The sequence below is a fragment of the Dipteris shenzhenensis genome, chromosome 11, assembly GCF_047967505.1.
Source record: "Dipteris shenzhenensis isolate YYH24624 ecotype China chromosome 11, Dip_SZ_1.0, whole genome shotgun sequence".
In the NCBI taxonomy this organism is placed as follows: domain Eukaryota; kingdom Viridiplantae; phylum Streptophyta; class Polypodiopsida; order Gleicheniales; family Dipteridaceae; genus Dipteris; species Dipteris shenzhenensis.
The window spans coordinates 54233160-54255455 of NC_141606.1; the positions used below are offsets into that span (position 1 = coordinate 54233160).

General features: G+C 45.2%; 1 protein-coding gene across 3 annotated transcripts in view; it reads left to right on the top strand.

Annotated features, from left to right (window-relative positions):
• Positions 1-3968: 3968 nt before the first annotated feature.
• LOC147897183 (RNI-like superfamily protein) overlaps positions 3969-22296 on the top strand; it is a 76867-nt gene continuing 58539 nt past the window's right edge. For all 3 annotated transcript variants that reach the window (XR_015541796.1, XM_087381832.1, XM_087381833.1), the window contains exons 1-8: positions 3969-4077; positions 4274-4391; positions 4498-4761; positions 4885-4958; positions 15837-15957; positions 17062-17104; positions 17737-17799; positions 18558-18763. Coding sequence is in view for 2 of the 3 variants with exons in the window: in XM_087381832.1 (XP_087237958.1) it covers positions 4011-4077; positions 4274-4391; positions 4498-4761; positions 4885-4958; positions 15837-15957; positions 17062-17104; positions 17737-17799; positions 18558-18763 (956 nt within the window). In the remaining variant the exon portion in view is untranslated. The remainder of the gene's footprint in view (positions 4078-4273; positions 4392-4497; positions 4762-4884; positions 4959-15836; positions 15958-17061; positions 17105-17736; positions 17800-18557; positions 18764-22296) is intronic.

Consider the following 22296-nt stretch of genomic DNA (forward strand, 5'->3'; position numbering starts at 1 on the left):
GATACACCATAGGAGATTACATCCTTATGGGTCAAGACGTTTTCACATGGCAAATAAAATGACAAGCAAGATACAAGACTTTTTTTTGCTAGTGTGTGACCCTATAAGAGAGTATAAGAAGTAGGGTAGAATAGTTTAGTGGGCTATAGATTTCATTTTCGTAGACTTTCCCACTAGAGAGGAGTTGGGTTTCATTGTTGTAGGAGGTGGGTGGAGGGGCGAAGCTGCACAATGGCTCCGAACTTCCATAGACCATGAGGTTGAAGGTGGAAGTGTAGCTTTTGGATGCCAATAGGGGCTCCTTCCTTTGGATGCACGAACCATTGACAGAATGTGGTTATTGAACCATTGATCCTTGTATCCAGAGCTGTCAAAGGATCATATTGCTACACAAATGTTGATGCCATTAGAATGTCGATTGAAGTGGATGAGGGAGATTCCACCGCTATTGAGGGACTCCTAGACTTCTCGGTGAGCTCCTGGATCATAGGAAGTGTTGGACTTGTGGTCTTATTGTCAGTTGAGATGATTGAGGTGAAGCCTTCATTAGTTAAGGTTGCGGTACCTTCCCGCCAATCGATCTAGCAGTTAACCACTACGTCCTCCCGAGGGTAACCTATTCATCCATGGCACCTACATGCATAACATAGTAATGGCTAACTTTTCAATTGCATACACCATGGCAAGTCCTTCTCACTCAGTCGTAATATAATTCATATCGGCATCATTTATTTGGTGGCTTGCAAAGTATATTGGGTAGTCCAAGTTGAACTCACCTGGTTGTGCCAACACACACCCTATTGTGAAATTTGATGCATCAATATGGACATGAAATATCAAGTCATAGTTAGGTGCTCGCAAAATTAGGGCTGATGCTAAGACTAGTTTGAGGGTCATAGGAAAGTTGGCATTCTTCTGTTTGATGAAAGATGATTAGCAGTTTATTCAAAGGGTGGGCGATCTCATCATAGTTGTAGATGAACCTACGATAGCAGCCTTTGTGCCAGTGAACCTTTGTACGCCCTTTGCATTGGTGGGTGGGGATAAGTTTGATCTTGTTATAATTTGTGAAAATTCCATCCTTGGATACTACATGTCCACGTATAACCCCGCATTTCAACCAAAACTAGAATTTAAGGGGTTGAGGGAGATTCAATAAATACGGCATATTTCGAACACATGTCTCAAATACTTGAAGTGATCATCCCAATTGGAATGAACACACAAGTTGTCGTCTAGGAAGTCCCTCAGATATTCCTTCAAGGCTATGATCATCAACCTTTGGAATGTTGCAGAAGCATTCGTCGTGAGCCCTGAAGAGCATCACCTTGGAGGCATAGACTCCACATTGCATGGTGAATATGGTTTTGTGTTGATCTTGAGGTGCTTTAAACACCTGGTTGCATCCAGAGGACCCATCCAAGAAGCTATAAGCTTCGTTGCCATGGTGACTCTTTCCAGGACATGCTCCATAAAGGGAAGTGGTGGGTAGTGGTCCTTACTCGTTGCGGCCTTTACTTTCTTGAGATCCATGCATACTCTGATCTTACCATTCTGTTTTAGGACTATAACAAGGGGGATGCCCAGTCATATGCTCAATCTCATAAATGAATCCTGCATCAATTTGTTTTTGTATCTCTTCCCATACAATCGTTGCATACTTTGGATTCATTGGGTAGGGTCTCTGCCGCATCAGTCTTATGTTGTCCATCATAGGGATGGTGTGTTGTATGACCTTGGGCGATGGCACATCCTTCATGTCTGTATACTTCTAAAGCAAAAAAATATTAGAATTCATGCAATAGAGCAAGCAAGGCTTGTTTTTGCTCAAGGGTCAGATCATCAACTATAAAGAAGATGCGTCTTCACCTCTTGTACCCCTTGATCATCCACTAGTGCTTTCAAGGTGTTTATCATGTTTAAAGGAACTACGGGCCCCGGAACCTTAGAATCATAGGCTGCCATTTTTGTTCGTGACTTATCGACCGCGTCTATGGTTGCTAGGACATGCATCTAGTTCTAAGAGAATTCGGGTTTTGGCATTGGAGCATACCAATGTTCATCCCAATCCTCTCCCATGTCCTTCTCGTTACAGGCTTGGAGCACATTAATGGAGGAGATTCTTTGTGGTGTCCCAACTCGGCCGCAAATAAGTTGTCGGTCATGGGATGTGGGCTTTCCATGTTTGTAAGTTGACTCACAATCTGCTCAGTCTTGCGTAGATAGATTCTATTAGAGGCCTAGTCATGGACCAGTCCTACACTACACATAAATGGTCTCCCTAAGATGACACCATAGCCATCTGGCTACCCATGGAAATCCATCACCACAAACCAAACATGTTAAGTAAGACCAAAGGTCTTGATCTTTATGTCCTTTAGGACTCCCGCCAGCTAAGCCATCGCACCATCAACTAGTTCACAAAATCAAGTTGGTGCCTTCCATTTTGAGCTTTCCCCATTTAGCCCAGCACTGTTTAGTGACCATGCTGACACTTGCTCCTCCATATAATATTGCCGTAGCCTTTTTATTTCGGTAGGCAATTTGGAGTACATCATTTGTATTGCCACACTCAAAGTACTGGCCCAACTTGTTGACCAGTATCTTCGCAGGTTCAGCTCCTCTGCAAGGGCATCAATTATCTTAGGGGCCACTTCCTCCAAAGTCACCATTTGTCCATTCATCCTGTCAGAGAGATCTCTCCAAAGGATGGGGTTCCCTTTTAACAAGGCTATTATGGGCATTTTCACCTCTATGGACAAGAACCCGGCGAGCCCTGCCACATCTCGAAGCTGATCGATTGCTTGTCGACCTTCAAACTGCTCCTCGACTATAGCCTGGTGCCAAATAGGACCCTCTTCAAACATCTTATGGTGTAAGAGTGATCGTTTCGTCGATGTGCTATTCGAAAATATTTCATCCACCTTTTCCAAGGTAGGCAAGGGCTTGGGAGCTGATGGTTTGGATGGATGGTATTTCATCCATCTTTTCCAAGGTAGGCAAGGGCTTGGGTCTTGATGGTTTGGATGGATGGTATAGTCCTAAGCCTTTGCTCAAATCTCTCTTGACACTATTTTTCATGCCTCTGCAAGGCATTATTTCTCAATTGCAGGGTCAGGGTATTCGGTATGGCCAACTGGACTTACATCCCGTCTACTTGACTGTGCCTCTCTTACCTTATCTTTTTCCTCAGGCCATAGTACGGTAGGGTATATGGTTGATCGAGCAGGTCTTGATGATGTGGAGGTGGAGACCATTGCCATCTCTCTTTGTCCAAGCCACTCTGATGATGACTCGATCCGATCCCTTTTCCACCTTAATCGCACTCGCCCGACCTTTACCCTTGGATTGAGTTGTAGTAGCTTTTTCTCTCTTAGCCTATTTACGGAGCTCTTTGCTCATGGCTTTAGCTTGGGCCCTAGTGATCACATATAATGGCACTAAGGACACTTAGCTTCAATCAATACTCAGCAAGTTAATGCTAGTTTTAGGGTTGGGAGCCGTTCTAGCTGTTCTCCTCAGGGGACAATCCCTATATAGATGGTCCACCCCGCAATTGGAACATAATGGAGCATTCGAGCTAGTTGTTGGCAGATGTTCCAGGGATGGGATGGTGATCCTTGTGAGGATAGTCCTTAAGTAAGTGAGGTCCTTGGCACTTGTAATAGGCTATGGGTTGATTGGCAGTTGCCTTGTAAGGACACTGACTTGCTCAATGTGGGCCTTGACAGGTGTAACATTGGATATCCGGTTTGTGATTCATGGTGTTCATATCCCTAGCTCATTGTATAGTGGGAGCCATCTGATACACCGGAATATATTGTTTGTCTTGCATGATGCAATGGCTTATTTGACTTGTTTGATACGCAGGACTTTCATAAGACAAGGGGTCAGATGACGGTATGACATAGTCAAGATCCTCCCACTTCACTTGGTGGTTCTTCAATAATAACCTGATTTATGTCCTGTTCAATCTCTCACCAGCTGTTTTTTCCGTTGAATTCATCGTGATGGTCTCTTCCCCAGCGACTCTGTTAGAGCTATGCAAGGAAGCCATCGTTCCCTTACTCCAACAAGGTCAGCATCTCTCATGCTTTCTTCCTCCTTCTCATGCTACACAAGAATTGATTTTTGGCTAAGTTGGATGTGATTCTTTCGTATGATCGATTTATTTCGTCAGTAGAAATGCTGCTCGTCACGGCTGCTCCAGCTCACTGCAAAAGTTGTACTCGGCAGCATGCACTCATTGCCGTTCTGGATAATTTGATTGCAGATGCAGACACACGTAGGGCGTTGCTTAGTCTTCCTTCGGAATTGCTCGCCTCTGTGCTCCAATCATTCACTCCCATTGTTCTACAGCTTGTTCACGACGAAATCGATTGCAGTCCGTCGTGAGTCTCTCAAGATTTCTTGTTTTCTGTCAATAAATGAGCCACTTTCTAATTCTCCGGTAATTTTTAACTCAGCTCCGCTATCGACGTTTTTTGTGCTTTGTAGACGTGCACATTCGCGGGACGAACTGCTCAGAGGAAACTGTAGCTCAAAACGTCCTTATTCTGAAATCGTGAAAAACTCTGATCGCATTCTTCTCTCCTGTTTGGATGCTGCCTGGAAATGTAAGTTCAATACACGATGGCCGTCTGGTGTAAAAAGGAGGCACTTCAGCATGCTTTCCACTTCGGAAATGGAAATTTTGAACCTTAGCGACGATGGAATGGTTGTGGACTGGAGACAACGTTTTTGGGAAACACATTTACAAGAGTAAGCGAACTAATTCCAATCGACCTTTGGTTGGCATGATGGCGTTTCCAATATAATTCGGTTGGCTTAATCCCTTCGTAGGAACAAGTAAATTAATATGCATTCAGGTCTTGAATTTGTCAGATGTTTGAACGAAGCAGCGGCCCAGGCTTCGACTCCTTATTTCAAAGGACCTTTGGGAGACATCAATTTGAGAGGTAAGAGAAGTCAACCATCACAAATAACATGTGGGCCTTTTGCAAAATCAGAAACACAATTCCAGGACACTCAAAATATTAAAATCTTTAACCAAATATAATACTACCTGTAGGCTCCCCCGCCAAGGAGGTATACATGGCACCTGCAGTTAAAAGGATGCTCAAGTATGTGTGGGTGTGTGGATTGGTATGTGTGAGAGCATATTTTTATACTATGGTCTACACCCATTGTTGGGCGCTGATGACGTCAGTGGGGATGTCATAGTACCTAGTCACTGCTATGTGTGATGGAGTTTATGGTTTTCAATCTTATGAGTGACTATCGTGAGATTGAAACTGCACTATGTTGTGTTTTTAGAGGATTAGTTTGGGAATGTTCCTGGATTCATCTAGGTATATATTCTTCATGTTGAATCTTCTTCCATCCTTATCACTAGTTCCGCGAGAGAACCATCGCATTGAGCTCATTTCTGGCTCATCCAAGTATCCTTACTGTCTCAGCAAGAAGATGAAGGAGCTTGAGACAGAGTTAGAGAAGTTGTTGCGGATTGTTTTCATATGCCCGAGTAATTCTCCGTATGCAGCCCCGATCCTCTTTGTCAAGAAGAAGGATAGCACCGCCAGGCTGTGTGTGGATTACTTTGCGCTCTACAAATTGACAGTGAAGAGTCGGTTTCTTGTGCCGCGGATTGATTACATTTTGGAACGCTTGAATGGGGCTCCAAAACTGATCTTGATGGCATTCTCATTTTTTTCAAAGATCCCGCACATCATGTTATGCATGTCCACCAGCTTGTTCAGGTCTTGAAGGACAATCAGCTGTACATCAGTGCCAAGAAGAGTAGCTTCTTTTTTCTCTTCCTGCTATGGGACCGTCCCTATGAGATCTCTCTCTTTGGTTGTACGCGAGAGTGTGCCTCTGGCATTGGCACGCCATATGCTATATTAGGCATAGCTTCTGCTTGAAACAAATGCTGAGCCCTTGGATCTTTTCTGAGATTTTCCATCTCTTGCATACGAGCACGTACCATCTGTTCAAATTCTTGTTGAGTTTGCTGCACACTTCTCTGTCTTGGATGTACATCCCTATCTTGTGAATCCCACTGGATAGGTGATTGATCCATATTCTGAGATCTGCAAATTTTTCACACACTGTGTAGGTAACTGATGCACAACTACCTTTGCTTTTCCGACAAAAAAATACCTCAACAAGAGGTGTCTTGCATTCACAACTTGTGCCAGTAATTGGGCTATCAATTCAAAGCATAAACCCACAAAATTGCTAAAGCATCAACAATTGTATTGCCCTTTTTCTGGCTACTGCAAAAAGCACTCAGAAGCATCTGATTCATCTTCCCAGTGTACAAAGGCATGCATTTTCTTTTTCTGCAAATCTCTGATTTCTCTGCTTTTCTCTGCTTTTCTGCTGCTTTTCTGACAGTAGAAGTCTGCTTTCTCTGTTTTCTCTGTCTTCTCTGCTTTTCTGCTGCTTTCCTGACAGTAAAAGTCTGACAGGCAGGTGAAATCTGCTAGCAGAAACAGTGTCTGCAACTGTCCTTTTTTTTTTTTGAAAGAACAGTAACCAGATGGAGTAACTGGCTAGTTACTCTAACCAGACTAATTCTGGTCTGGTTTGGTTGGTTCCCAACTGAACTCAACCCACTGTAGTCTAGATAACCAGTTATGGTTTGGTTAACTACAGCCACACACAACAAAATGGATATACTCAACCTTATGTAGACCAAAACTCTATACGCACCTGACTATGAATTTGAGTCACCCTCCATCTCGCAATGGCACTATCCTCTAGTCGTGGAAGTCAATTCCCAAGAGCTTCTGAATCAGGGTCGTCCTTCAGCAAGGTCTCTGCCTTCAGGCTCCCACACTTGTGAGCCTCCTACTTGGGCTCTGATACCATGTTAGAAATGGACCAAAAGAGGGTATGCACATCGGAAGACTGAAGAATAGCCCAGGAGCTCGCACGGTGTGTGTGGTGGGGTGGAATCACAAACTTCTTTACTTAATGTGCATTAAATAGATGTGCAGACTCATCAGTAGACAATGATCCAGCCAGATATAGAAGCTACCAAAAGAATATGTATTTCCGTCCAAAGCTGTGGACACAATACAAAAGGGAGATAGAGCGTGGTCCTTTGATCTTACCACCACGTACTTCTACTATTTGCCGGATATCTCTAGACTTGAGCCTGCGTGCTCCACCTTGAGCGTATGTAGATTCTCGGTCTAGATTGCAACACCTTGCTGCCCTAGAAGACAGCCAAGGTCCAGCCCTTGATGAACTTAGTCTGCAGCAACTCCTAGTCTCCTCTGCCTCCTGAATGTAGGCCTGAGGGTGTGAGTACAGCTGCTCCTGCTGCTCCTCTGATGGCTGACCTGTTGGATGAATTATGAGACGCATGGCCTCTCCTTTTATAGGCCCAAGGCTTGGTCAAAATAGCCAACCAGTCAGGCTGCCTCTGGCTGACCCAAACAGGTCGACCAGGCCCTGACCTGGTCTGCTTTATAAATACCCCTTGGGAGCTTTCATTTCTAGAGCCTTTGGCCCACACGTCCAGGCATGTTTTGGCCTAGTACCAAGCCTATAAATAGGCCTGGTTGGCTGGCTATTCCCAGCCCAACCAGCCCACTTACACAGGCCACTTGTCTGCTGGTTTGTCCCGCCATCATTGCGCCATATTCTGGCTCTGTTGCAGGTTGCCTTGCTGCCCACAAAGTCCGTCTTTTGGCTTTCCACACAGGTGCTACTTCCTTGGGATATCCTTGCCATGTTTGCTGCTTCAGATCTGTCTCTTCCAGGCCAGATCCATGCTCTGTGCATCTCTTTCTTCTCCTGGCTTTCAGCTCCATCTGTTACAGCCATTATGGTCCCTCCAGGTACATCTCTTTTCTTTTCTCTTTGATTCCTGCCCACATGGCAGACATAACCACCCTGCCCATGTGTCAGTCTCTCAAGACCCAGGTTTACCCCCCCCCCTCCCCCCGGCTCATAGGAAACAGAAACGGCGTTTCTTCCAGAAATGCCATTTCTTCGTAATCACAGATTTTTTTTTTGGGGGGTTGGTTTTTTGGCTGGCCTCTTTTGATTAAACTGTTTTTGCCTTCTTTTAATTAAAGCGTTTTTCGCCGATTCGTCGCCTCTTGTTGTCGTTTCCGTCGCCTCCCGTGTTGCTGCTCTCCATCCTGCTGCTTTCCAGCTTCTACATCTTTGATTCCTGGGCCCTGGCACCCGCAGCCTGCTCTCCTCTCCATCCCTCCATCTTGCAGGCTGGTAGCTGCTTGTTAGAAAAGTCACTGCCCCACCTGTGAGCCCCCGTTTTGAGGGGACAAGGGGGCAGGAGATTGTAGGGGGAAGGGGCAATGGCTACCTAGCTGCATGGAGCACTGCGCCTGCATAGAAGACTTGTGCCAGCATGGTATGGAGCCATGTGGAGCAGGATCAGGACCAGCCAGCAGCAGCAAAAGGCCTCCAGAGGGGGCCTACTTACAGGCCAGACCAGCCAGGTCTGGTTGGCCCGCCTACAGCCCCAAAAAGGGCCCTGACCAGGTCGGTCCAGTCGGCTGCAGCAGACTGGCCTGGTTGGTCAACTTCCAGGGTTCCTTGCCCTCCTATAAAAGGGGCTTCATTCCCCCACTATTCTCCATCACCAGCATTGACCTGCCTTGCACCGGGCAAGCGCGCAGGGAGAGGAGAATACTCAGTTCATATTGACAGCAGCCTTGCTGTCCTTTGTGCTCATCTTTGAGCTTTTGTCTGCCCACTTTTGTGGAGGAATATATCTGAGTTTTTGTCCTATCTCTCTTTCCGTCTTTTTTGAGTGTTGTATGAGCTAGATCGGGAGTGAGGTGTGAGTGATTCTATCCTCTATTTCCAACATGGTAAAATTGTTAGGTTCTCAGCTCTAGATCAGAGTACCTCAGCAAGTAGGCGACTCCAATCGACACTCAGGTTTGTTGCATGGTCAGGTTCTCCGCTGTAAATTCAGTTTACCGTTCTTTATTATAGCAAGGATGGAGGAAAAAGATTCTACTGTTGCCTCTTCAGCCCCTTCTCTTCCTTCCTCCTCCTCTAGATTCCTCTAATTCACAATCCCGAACTTCGAAGAGTCAGGGAAGCTAGACGGGTCGAACTACCCGATCTGGAAGATTAAAATCCGGAGCCATCTTGTGGCCCGGAAGTTGTGGAAGCTAACAACGGGGGTGGAGGCAAAACCGGAAGACTTGTTGGACAGCAAGGGGAAGATGGTCATTCCAGTGGATGGTGAAGAGCTTGAGAATTGGGAAGAGAGAGATGCCCACTCCCTAGCATTAATCGTTGGGACCACAGCGGACTCTGTTCTTCCGCACATCCAGGTAGCTGAGACGTCTGTAGAGGCGTGGGCTATCTTGAAGGATTTGTATGAAACTGACAATACATCTCGAATTCTGATGCTCCAACATCAACTGTACAATGTGGACATGACATGAGGTAGGCAATGTTCATGACATTTGACAAAAGTCAAGGTGGGAAGGGACCAGCTCGTGGCAGTTGGTCAGAAGGTAGATTTAAGTCAACTGGCATTGTTGATTTTACACAAGCTACCTCGAAGTTTTAAGAGTTTCGTGACTACAGTCACTGCAGGACAAAGGACCAAGCCTCTCACCTTCGAGGAGCTTGGGCCTGCACAGTCAGAAGGACTTGACTTGGACGAGGCCTTCGCCCCCATAGCTAGGATGGTAACTATTCGGGCAGTCAGTGCCTTGGCTGCTTATCACAGTTGGCCTATTTTTCAGATGGATGTCAAGTCTGCATTTTTGAATGGTAACCTGGAGGAGGAGGTATATGTGGCACAGCCACTAGGATTTCAGATTCTAGGATCCCCATCAAAAGTCTGCAAATGGAAGAAGACCTTATACGGGCTGAAACAGGCTCCCAAGGCTTCGTACCAACGGATAGATGTTTATATGTGGATGACCTTATCATTACTCGGGATCATACTAAGAAGATTGCTCAGGTCAAGAGACTTCTTATGGAGGAATTCGAGATGACTGACTTAGGCATACTTCACCACTTTCTTGGGATTGAGGTGAAGTAGGGAAAGAGCAGTATCTTTATTTCACAGGAGAAATATTGCAGGGAACTGCTCAAACGCTTTGAGATGGAAAATTGCAAAGCAGCAGTGACTCCCATGGAAACTGGTCTGAAGCTGAGTGTGCGTGATCCATCTCAGCCGGTTGATTCATCACTATATCGACGCTTGGTGGGGAGTTTGCTTTACCTCACGCAGGTATGAGGGTGCTAAGGTATTTGAAGGGTACCTGCACCTACGGCATCACTTATACCAAAGGCATTGAGTTGGGAGGTTTCTGTGATAGTGATTGGGCAGGTGACATTGATACCCAGAGATCGACTTCTGGATATTGTTTGTTACTCTCATCAGGAGCTGTGTCATGTCTGAGTAAGAAACAACCTACTGTCACCCTTTCATCTACAGAGACAGAGTACAGGGCTGCCTGTACAACGGCATGTGAAGCATTGTGGCTCAGGTGGATCTTGGAGGACATGAATGTGGACCAAGAAGATGCAATTGTGGTTATGTGCGACGACCAGAGTTGCATAACGATCGCCAACAACCCCGTGTTTCAGGCACGCACGAAGCACATCGAGGTCCACTACCACTTTGTTCGAGAACTCATCAATGAAGAAGTCATAGAGTTGATATACTGCCTGACCAACGACAACATCTCAGATGTCTTCAGAAGGCGCTTCCTAGGGAGCAGATGGAACACCTCATATGACGCATAGGGATCGGCTTACAGTTGTGTCATTGAGAGGGGGTGTTAGAAAAGTCACTGCCCCACCTTGAGCCCCCGTCTTGAGGGGACAAGGGGGAAGGAGACTGTAGGGGGAAAGGGGCAATGGCTACCTAGCTGCATGGAGGACTGCACTTGCATAGAAGACTGCGCCAGCATGGTATGGAGCCACGTGGAGCAGGAGCAGGACCAGCCAGCAGCAGCAAAAGGGACCTACTTATAGACCAGACCAGCCAGGTCTGGTCGGCCCACCTACAGCCCCAAAAAGGGCCCTGACCAGGTCGGTCCAGTCGGCTGCAGCAGACTGGCCTGGTCGGTCAACTTCTAGGGCTCCTTGCCGTCCTATAAAAGGGGCTTCATTCCCCCACTATTCTCCATCACCAGCATTGACCTGCCTTCCACCGGGCAAGTGCACAGGGAGAGGAGAATACTTAATTCATACTGACAGCATTTGCTGTCCTTTGTGCTCATCTTTGAGCTTTTGTCTGCCCACTTTTGTGGAGGAATATATTTGAGTTTCTGTCCTATCTCTCTTTTTGTCTTTTTTGAGTGTTGTATGAGCTAGATCGGGAGTGAGGTGTGAGTGATTCTATCCTCTATTTCCAACATTCCATCCTCAGCCTGCTCTCAGCTCTCCATCCCTCTACTATCTCTCATCTCTTACCTCTCCATCCTCCTTCTACCTCTCATCCTCCTCCGACTCCTTTACCTCTCCATCCTCTTTCACCTCTCCATCCTCCTTCTACCTCTCATCCTCCTCCGACTCCTTTACCTCTCCATCCTCTTTCACCTCCCCATCCTCCTTCTACCTCTCCATCCTCCCTCTCAACCTTCAGATTGTTGTAACTTCAAACTTGTTAAAAGTTAGAACTTGGAACTTAGTTCATGACACATGTTGATTGTTGAAGCATCATTCATGGATAATAGATGATACTAGATAGATCAATCATCATAGGAATTTAGAATCATAGAAGCATGCATGATGCTTCAAGTATAGATAATTGTATTATGTATAATTTGCACTCTATTGATAATTGTATTATCTATAAAAAATAATTTTTTATACATAAATTGTACCATTTTGCTGTTTCTTCCGTTTCGTTTTGGGCCGGAAACTCCGTTTCCCCGGTTTTCCCCATTTCTGTTTCTTCCGTTTCGGCTGGCAACTATGCCTAGGCTCTCCTCATATGGGAGCATACAAATGGGGAGGTGACCTTTCCAACAGGCAGGACTCCTTGCGAAGCAGCCTTCGGCAAGAAAATTGAAGTCCCTTCTCACCGGGACTTCCGAGAAGGTGTACAAGGCCAATCTCATCACAGAGTCAGATGGGCAGATCATGTAATGTGTGAAAGATTGCATTGCCAAAGCACAGGAGGCCTACCAGATGCAAGACAACAAACACAGGCATGATGTGAACTACAAAGAAGGGCAGATCATGAAGAAGCAGCTTAAGCAAGTTGGGAAGAAGTGCCCGAAGCTTTCACATTGAAGCTTTGGTCCCTTTCCAATCATTAAGGTTATCAATGATGTGGCCATGAAGTTACAGTTGCCTATGACATGGATCATGCATCTAGTATTCCATGTGTTGTGGCTCAAGCCATATGTGGGTTCGGCACTGATTGTGGTTCCAGATGTGGAGCAGCCTGAGATTATTGATGAGGCTGAGGTGGTCAAGCTCGAACAGATTTTGCTTCATTGGTTCAAGAAGGGTATAGGTCAATCGTCAGCACTTGTACGGAGTCAAGTTCAAGCACAAGGGCTTCCGTGAAGCGCCTGGGTCGAAGAGGACTTGTTGCAGATTATCCCCACCTCCTTTTATCATATAAGGAGGCTTTTCACCTATCCTAATTCTAATCACAGCAGAAGGGGGGTGTCATGGGCAGATGCAGCCCATGGCCATGCTGGCTATGGCTGCACAATTGGCAGCCTGATGGCAGCTGTGACAGTGCCACAAGGCAGCATGACAGGGTGCCGCGAAAATGGCAGCCAGCCACGTGGCATTCAAGGCTAGGTTGGCTGGTCAAATAGACCGCAACCCTGGGTCGATACAGTTCCAAGCCTAGTCGGTTCATTCCAAGCTTGGTCAGTCGATATCAAGGGTCCTAAGGGGCCTATAAAAGCCAACCCTCAGGCCCTCATTCCCGATCTTGTTCCTAGCTGGAGTTGGCGTAGAAACTTTCAGCCAGCAGAAGTGTTCCATGACAGGATCAGGCCATGGTTAGGGATCAACGGATCAGGGTGAAACCTTCAGCCAGCAGAAGTGTTTCATGACAGGATCAGGCCACGATTAGGGATCAACAGATCAGCCCCCATCCACGGCATCTTCAGATCTATAGGCAGGTCGAGGTTCACGCCTGACAGTAGCTCCAGCAAGGCGGCCTCCACACAGCCCTTTTTTCCATCAGTGGCAGTCTTCTACAGTGAAGGAAGCCCATCCTTCCATAAAGTATTTTACCCCTCTTTTGCAGTGGAGGATTCACTCTTTCTATACAGTACTTTCCCTTTTCTTTCTACAGTTGTATTTAACCCTTTGGGTAGACATTTATACAGTTTATTTTCCCTCTTCGGAGGACCTCAATTCCCCCTCTGTTCTCACACTCACCTCACAGCTTCGACTTGTGTTTATGAGTGCATCTTGTCTCAGTTTCTATTGCTATTCATTCCGTCAACAGGCAGTAGGAGATGGAGTGAGTCAGTCTTCTCCCTCCTACAAGAGGGGGGAATCATTCCTCCATGGGCTTTCAACTGTTGTCACTGCACGAGATATGCCAGACTGGCAAATGGGTACAGCTCGATGAGCATTCTGTGGCCATTTGGGACATTGTCATAGGACAAGTGGTTTGGGGCGGGCCAGTAGATCATGGTGTTTACAAACTCTCCGCTCCTTAGGCACCCCAAAACAGCCCAAACCCAGCTGTCTACTAGCCGAGGTCCTGCATGGTACCCTTGCGAGGCAATTGCCCTGGTATGGGTCCATCCCGCTCTTGTCCTACATTGTTCTACCATCTTGCAGGCGGGCACACCTAGAAAGAAGCCCTCACTCCTATTGTACATTAGGAGATGTCAAACTCTAACACCCCTTCTCACTTCGTATATTTCGAATCCACCCAAGGAAGCTGGTGTGCTGCCGGAACATATGTAGGAATTTGTTGCGTGAACCATTGCTTCCATAAATAGAAGCCCCCTTTCGTTGTGAAACCACCTTAGTGAGATCGCCTCAAATCATGAACTGCATGCTTCCACGCCAAGTGTAGAAGTAGGTGATATCAAGCTGCTTGCATGTACCTCCTCCCCAGTCTATGTTTCCATCGGCCTAGACTGTCTTGCCACGATCCTTTGTATGTTGCCGTTGTCACAAGAACCACGATTGTGCGTGCCAAGGCATTTGCACGAACTTGCTCAACAACACCTCTAGAAGCCTCAGGGCCAATTTGGTATGCCGCAACTAAATTGATGAACCTGCATGTGTATAGTACAATGGGGAAGTAATCTGCTCACAAGGACCATCCATGGTACAATTGGTACTCGGATCCCCTTGCTAGCAATTTGTTAACCCAAAAGTGTTCAACGGCTCATGTACAAATTGTTGCAGCAAAACAAGATACCTCATCTGGTTTTGCCGGATCTCTGCTCCCAAGTTGGTGGTGTCCACTCGAGTCAGTGGAGACTAACTCGTGTGGTTGTGAAGTCTACTTAGAAGTTTGCCTCGTAGCAAACTCATATGCCTCTCCCCACGTGTAGGTACAACAGTGTCCTTGTGTACTACCATCAATTGGCATAGCTTGCCTTGGGTTATCTGTAGCCAACTCTCAGTCATCACCGTCCTGTCCCTTGGTGAGAGAACATGGAACGGAGAGTTTGTTAACACCATGATCCACTCACCTGCCCTAAACTGTTTGTCTTGTGATAACATCCTAGATGGCCACAGTAGGCTCATCAAACTGTACCCATTTGCCAGTGTCTGGCATGTCTACACTGACAACAATTGAAATCCTGTGATGGTACAAACAATACCTTGGAGAAATGCTTCCCGCCTCTGCCATCCGGAGTGATCTTGAGCCCTCTCCCTCCACATATTGGAATTGTGGAATTGTCGCCGAGGGACACATTACCTAACTTCAAGTGAAAGTCTTGGAACTCTGTCGAGAATGGAGTAATGTGTAGAGATGCACCTCTATCAAGGATCCACTCCCTAGTTTCACTAACTTTGAGAGCAACCCCCTCTCCTTTGGAGAAGATGAAGAATCCATGACTTGGATAGAGAGGCTACAGTTTTACTACTGCAGAGATGATCCATAGTAAACCATCGATCATTGATTTCTTTTGACATGAACCAGTGGTCACGGGGATGACAACGCAGTCGAGATCCAGAGAGTATGGCACGACATACCTGCCAGCATTTTGACACACACAAGGATTAGAGATATCCCCTCTCTACTCTTTGACTTGGGAAGACAGATGATGGGATTGACGGTGGCACATGCCAGGCGACGAGCTATTTCTTGGCGCACATAGAGGAGAAGAGCAGGTTGGGTAGGCTACCCAGGCTGACCGCCAACACTGTCCTATCAATGATTTCATCCCTTGACGATGCCAGCCTTCACCAGAGGCATTGTCTATCGAGATTATTTCTGATTTTCGTCGTTGCCTAGTGGCCGTGCTCCCTCAAATAGATGATCGACTCCCTCCTTGGTAGTGATCTGCCTTGGCCTCTTGTAGACGACATGATATGCGACATGCATCCTTTTGTAAAGACATCGCGGTGTATCGTGGTACCTGTTCGCTCTCCTTTTTTAATGATCTCAAATATCAGTCCTGTTTTCTTTAGTCTCTTTAACCCTTTGGTGTTTCAAAGGCTATAGTACATTTTCTTTTTCTTTCTTCAACTCGGTACAAAAGCCTTTGTGAGCATGCATGCCCAATCATGATAGAATTGATCAATTTTAATCTTGTGCGTGTACTATTTATTTCTTTTTCCTTGCTAGTCCTTGCTGTGCATAATTGAACTAATGTTTCCTGATTCACATGTGAGTTTTTTTCTTATAAAAGCTGACTTCGTGTTACCAGAGAGCTCAGTGAAAATAATTGGAGTGACATTTCCTGCCAAGGATAATCCAGCTCTCACTCCCACATATCTTTCAAGTTCTAGCTTGAAGTACAATTGCTGGCATTTTGGGCAATATGCAAGGCAAGTATTGACATCTTTTTACATGCATACTGAAGGAGGTTTTTTTCCTTAAGAAAACAATATTGTGATGGAATTAGATGCAATCCCGTCCCCGTTTTCTTTCTCTTCTAGGAAAAATGAATCCAAGTGCCTTAAAGTGTTTGGACCTCCATGGAAAAATGGAGGCTTTGTATCATCTAAGAGAATCTAGTATGAGAGTGCTAACAAGAAAGAGAGACCGGCTGTTTTGTACCTTGTGTCTCAGTTTTCCAGCTTACTGCCAAAGATAACCTCGGAGCAAGTGCCAATAACAAGTGCAGTGTACTATACAAGCAATAGATTCCTCGATCTATATGAGGCTAGCCCTTGCAGAAGCTCATGCCTTTCATAAGTTTTCCCAGGGCCCTCATTACCTTGCTTCCAAGTCAAGGGTAGGATATGCAGTTATCCACTGACTAATGTGCTATAGGTCGAGCCTGTTGTCTCCTCATCACAAGACTGCAATGTGCAACAGAGATATGCTAGGCTGTGATGCTCGCCTTTTGTCTATAGACATCGTCCTCTAGTAGAGCATGAGGGTGCGAAAATGTCTCCCCTCTCACCAAATATGCTAGGGAGTCTGCCTCTGACTCGATGGATATCATGCCATCCTTTTGTGAGCCTTGGGCTACCATCAGCCATATGGACACTTGACTTGTGTGCTGTAATTGTGAAGATGGTTGTGAGTATGCCTCATCGTTCCTGAACTCCTGCTCAGCAATGATTAGTTGTGGAAAATACCCTTGTGAATTATGTGCTAGCTATAGCTAGGATAATGGCAAAGGAAATTTATAGCCAACCTTGGTGGTGTGGGCAATACTGTATCTGTCTTGTTTGAATCTTTCCTGCTAATTAAGAAAGTTTACTGGTAATGGCTTTGGGGTTGGATGGCTGCGTTCAGTTTTCTTGAGCTCAAAAGGATTTTCCTTTGGAGGCTGCTTCTAGACATTATGATTTGGATAACATCATGCATGGTAAATGAGGTGGATATGCGACAAGAGTCTTTGTGTTTTGTGCTGTGAGATTTGCAGAAGTCTCAAGCTTCTTTTTTAGAATGCCTGTTTACGTTAATTGTTGTATTTGCAGGTCCTTGCGCTTGTGCGGTGTACTCTGCACAGAGGAACTTAGTGTACGTTTCTATAATTAATCAGTTGTACAACTGTACCACTAGCCTTTAGTACTGTACGAACCCACAAGCAGTTTCTGTGAGGGATAATTTGATTGCTGTAATTACATTAACTTCTTTGCTAATGGAGAACAATGATAGTTTTGTAGTATCACTGTACAAACACACGTTCTTCCTGCTGCATGATGTAAAATGACTGCTATCTCTGGCTTATCCTCTGTCGACATATGGTGTCACTCATTTTGGGTTCTTCATATCAGATTACTGACAGCAGTGCATACTTGTTTTGTCATAGGAAATGTTCTGTGTTATCTCCTCTTTACCTACTAGATTCAAAGTTTGCTTTGATGTCTCATTTGTACACTCACACAGTATTCAGAGGTCAAAATTGGGAATGCTCTTATTTTACATCGTCTCTTGATATTTTCTTTTACATGATTGACAAACGTCTGAATGTTTGAGAGTTTCTGAAGAAAGGAATCCATTGGTTTGGTAGGTGCTTTGCATTGAGCACTCTCTCCATTTCCTTTGTTTGTGATTGTGCTTATTTTCTTTCATTTTTATTTTTTGAATCACCTGCTGACTTGGAGGACAACACTTAATTAGTGGTATTCTTTTATCATTTTGTTCAACAGAAACTCTTGAGCCATGCTAAGCTGCAGCATGTGTTCTACTACCGTGTTACAAGTGCAGCACAGGTAAAACGTTTATTTGGCATGCTGCATTTTTCTGCCTTGAAGCTACAAACATTTGTTTGTAGCTTCGCATGTTTCCAAATTGAACAAGGATAAATACATATTTGAATCGAGAATTTAAGCAGGTTTCTGGCTGGTCTCATGGTTGGCTTGACACATTACTTCAGAGGTTACACGTCTTTATGACATGTTCTAGACACCTTTAAACAACTTTTAAAAAAATAATTTGGTTTTTGGGAGTATGACAAGGATCAGATCCTTTTATTATTTAGTATCCACATTTGTACATGGCAGTGGGTGCTTTGTAGTTGCATTTGGACTGATCCTTGACTGCTGACACCTGAAGACTCTTGTTATTTTCACTTTTAGTTTTGTATATATTCTACACTTACTTCGACATTGTCAAATTGTTTGTAGTCATTGGCAGCTACTCTCTTGCCACTACTTATCATGATGTGTTTATTGCTAATGTTTAAACTTTCAAGATTTGAACCTTTAACCTTTCTAAACTACATATTATATGTAGTAGATCAAAACTAGGAACCCCCCTCCTAAATTCTTGATGTTTCACACTTGGGAATCAATTGAATATTCATATATTGAAGATTATATGTACAACGTACATTGCATATTTTAATTTCTACATAAAATCTGAATCTTTTATATATAATGTATTTTAGGCACTTGTATCTAAAAAATTTCTAATATCTGTTGTCTCATGTTTCTGAACAACTTTGGATGGTTTGGTGTTTGATAAGCAGGTTGAAGGTCTCTGCATGTTTTTAAGACAAAACAGAGAGAGCCTTGACCTTGTGGAGTTTCAACATTGCAAATTCTTCCAGATGGGAATCTCATATATCTGTAAATGTCTGATTCCGGATGGCGGGAAGAGTCACCAGCTGCGACACCTTTTTATTCTCTCATCAAGCAGCTTATTTCAGGATGAACAAGATTTGTCACAGTTTAGGTGCTTTTTACACTCAGGCTACATTTATGGTTATTACAAGACACTTGCATGGCTTTGTGGTATTTACTCTATGGTCAAAGAAAGTGAGGAGAGGTGACTTAGAAAAAGTAAGAAGGCTTGTTATTGCACAATGTTTTGCCATGTACAATACAATGCACTAGTGGTCTATCAGGAATACCAAGTTTCACAACAACTCTGCCTAGATGGTTTTACTGCAAAAAAAGCTCTTCTTGTCTGCTTTCAAGGGACAAAACAAGTTCATACAAGGAATTATGAGCAAGACTCGAGCCACAAGAAACCCGCAAGCACATGTGTAACAAGAAGCTAGCTCTTGGAAAATTAGAAAACTGAGCCAAAGTTGGAACTTAAGATTTGTCAACCTGCAAATTGAAGTGCACATACCAATCCAACATTGACACCATTCTAGTTGAATTGTAGCAACACTCCTAATTATCAACCAGATTTTCTGCCAAAGTTGGAATTTAAAATTTGTCAACCATTCTCTTGGAAGTACACACATGTTTGGATAGGGGTTCTCTCCTGCTCCCTCTGTATGCCTGCACTCATTCCTTCCTACCTTCGCCCCCCCTTCTTGTGCTCTGGGCAGCAGCCTCCAGCCCCTCTTTTGATCGCTTGGGCGGCCCCTGGGCAGCGCACAGTCCTGCGAGGGACTCGTGGCCTGCAGGCACCCCTTGTGCGTGCGCGGGTCTCCCCCCCATGTGAGCCCCCTCCTGGGTGCGGTGCAGCAGGCGCAGCCTTGAGCTGCCCCTTGGACTTCCAATTCGAGGGCCCAAGCCCTCTGAAGAAAGGCTCGTGCACAGGTGGGGAGGTTTTGAGCAAGCAGCCCTCTCTCTTGTGGTCGTTTTGGGGAGTGGAGGCTCTTGCTCTCGGCTTCAGCGTCACGCCCTTGCAGTGCGAAGTGCTCAAGTTTTGGATCGAGGCTTTTTCTTGGAGCTTTCACTCTCATTTTTCACTTTTTTGGGACAGCTATTGGTGGTTGTTTTTGGCCATTGAGGTGCAGCCCACAGCTGGTCTACTTTTTTGGTCGGCTGCCTTTTGTTTGCTTTTCGTGGCAGTGGTTCTGAAGGGCGTCGCCCTTGTTCCTTTACTGGTTTTTCCCTCTTTCCTCTTCCCTCAGCGCAACAGTTGTGTTTTTTCTTTGAAGTGCAAATCTTGATGGCGACGGTTGGTTTGACCAGAGGGGCTCGCATGGCAGCACCCTCGACTCCCCAAGTAAAGGTTCTTCTGTCTCTAGAGGACAGAAAGCCGTACAGTGACTATAGGACAGGGCGGGGCTAGGTAGGATAGTTGGCCTCATGCCAACTAGTAGTTAGGTTCGTGATTGGATCCAAGTGAGCTTAGCATTGGATGGGGACCAGGTTTTCCTTCTCCATTTGAGCTCCCTTGACACTACTCGGCCATTGGTGGAGCATAGCCTGAACCTTTTGGGACCTCACCTTGTTTACCTTATTCCTTTGTACCATGGGTTCATGTTTGACGATATGGAGTCAGACTCCAAATACATTCATTTTAGAGGGACTGCTCAAGGCTGAGAACCTTTATTGACTCAACACAAAGGACTAGTAGCAATAAACATCATCTACCACCTCAGAGAGGGATAGATCATGCAATATAGCAGATAAAGCTTGCTCCTCAGGTCCAATAGATGTAGTGAAAAGATTGTGGAGCTTGTCCCATGTCGCCTTGGCTGAACTATTGAGGTCAAGATGATGAAGTTGGTTGTCATCCAGCCTCAAACCAATAAGCACCAGTGCCTTGTCATTCTTCTCATCCCAAGCTGTGACTTGTGCTGATTTGTCTTCACCACGAGGACGAGGCTCCATATGTACAAGGCGGGTAAGGAAGTGCTCTTGTAGGCGTTTGCAGCAACTGGTTGAAGTCTTTTGGTGCTCCAAGATGCAAACACAAGTCCGAAATGTGTAAAACGGCTGATGTACGTGGCTGTTCGATAGCTGTAGGTGCTCCAAATGCAAAGATAGGTCCCAAAATATGTAAGCTGGCTGTTCAAAGCACACCGAAATGCTGCAGCAGGTCGCCAATATGAAAGTCGGCTGATATATGTGCTAGAGGGGCTAGAAAGAGCTCAGAGGTGGCTCTGCTGTAGGTGGCTATGCAGCAGCAGCACATAAACCCTGATTTCAGCAATGAAAAGCTCCACAGCAATCTCGAATGATCAGAGTGTGCCGACCAGCAAGTAAGGAGGCTGCCAAGAGTGCCTAGAGCTTCAAAGAAAACCCGAATGAAGGTGGCAGGCTATGGAGAGGCTCTAAGCAGATGCAAATGGCTGAAAGGAGGAGATGGCTAGAGGCAAGATGAACCGGCTGAGAGAAGACAGCATAGGAGAGGCTTGAGCAGGGTTAGGGTTAGGGTAGATTAAGGAGATGACGTGGCAGATTAGGGCAGGGCCGACCTGCTCTGATACCATGAAGGGAACATGGTGAGTGAGAAAGAAAAAGAAAGAAAGAAAGTCTATTAACGTCCACGGAAGACCAAGAAGTCTATGGGACAACATGAAAACCAATAAGTACATCAGCTTAGGGAGGGTAGCTCCCAGGGAGTGCATAAAGCAGCTCCATTTATTTAGAGTATCTACATTATGATTTGGAAAGAAACATAATCAGCCATACATCAGTTTAAGAGTGAGAGTCTTTTGGCTTGGATTTAAGCTCTTTAATGAGTGCTACGCCCTCACGGTACACTGCCCATTTTTTATCATTCCCTTGACCTTAGCTGATTCCGTTGCCTTATTTTTCAATTGATCTCATTCTTCAGCTATCCAATAAGTACATCAGCTTAGGGAGGGTAGCTCCCAGGGAGTGCATAAAGCAGCTCCATTTATTTAGAGTATCTACATTATGATTTGGAAAGAAACATAATCAGCCATACATCAGTTTAAGAGTGAGAGTCTTTTGGCTTGGATTTAAGCTCTTTAATGAGTGCTACGCCCTCACGGTACACTGCCCATTTTTTATCATTCCCTTGACCTTAGCTGATTCCGTTGCCTTATTTTTCAATTGATCTCGTGTAAGTTCTTCAGCTATCCATATCTTAGTTCCTTTCAACGTGTAGGATTGTCGGAGAAGCTTGATTAGTAGATCTCATGAGTTAAGCATAATGATAGCATGACCTTTAGACTGTAAGATACGAGTTGCTCTGGGTTCATCGTCATCATCAAGAGCATCATCCTTATCAACTGTCCAATCAATATTAGGCATGGTTGCTTTGATATGTGCTAAGGTGTTGCTGAAAGAGTCCTCCTCTTTGCACCATCCTTCGAGAAGTCCCCCTATTCTAATCTTCAAAGCGTTATCACACCTAGCTGCATGTTCTTTAATCTCTTTTTGAATGTTAGCCTTGTTAACCTTTGCATCGAACTCCACAATCACTTCCTTCTTTGCAGTCCGTACTTCAGTGTAAACTAGGTCTTTGACTGTGGAGACTAGCTGGGGGGTAGGGGGGGAAGCCTTGTAAGATCTTACAACCTCATCGATGACTGCCTGCTTGCTAGGTCC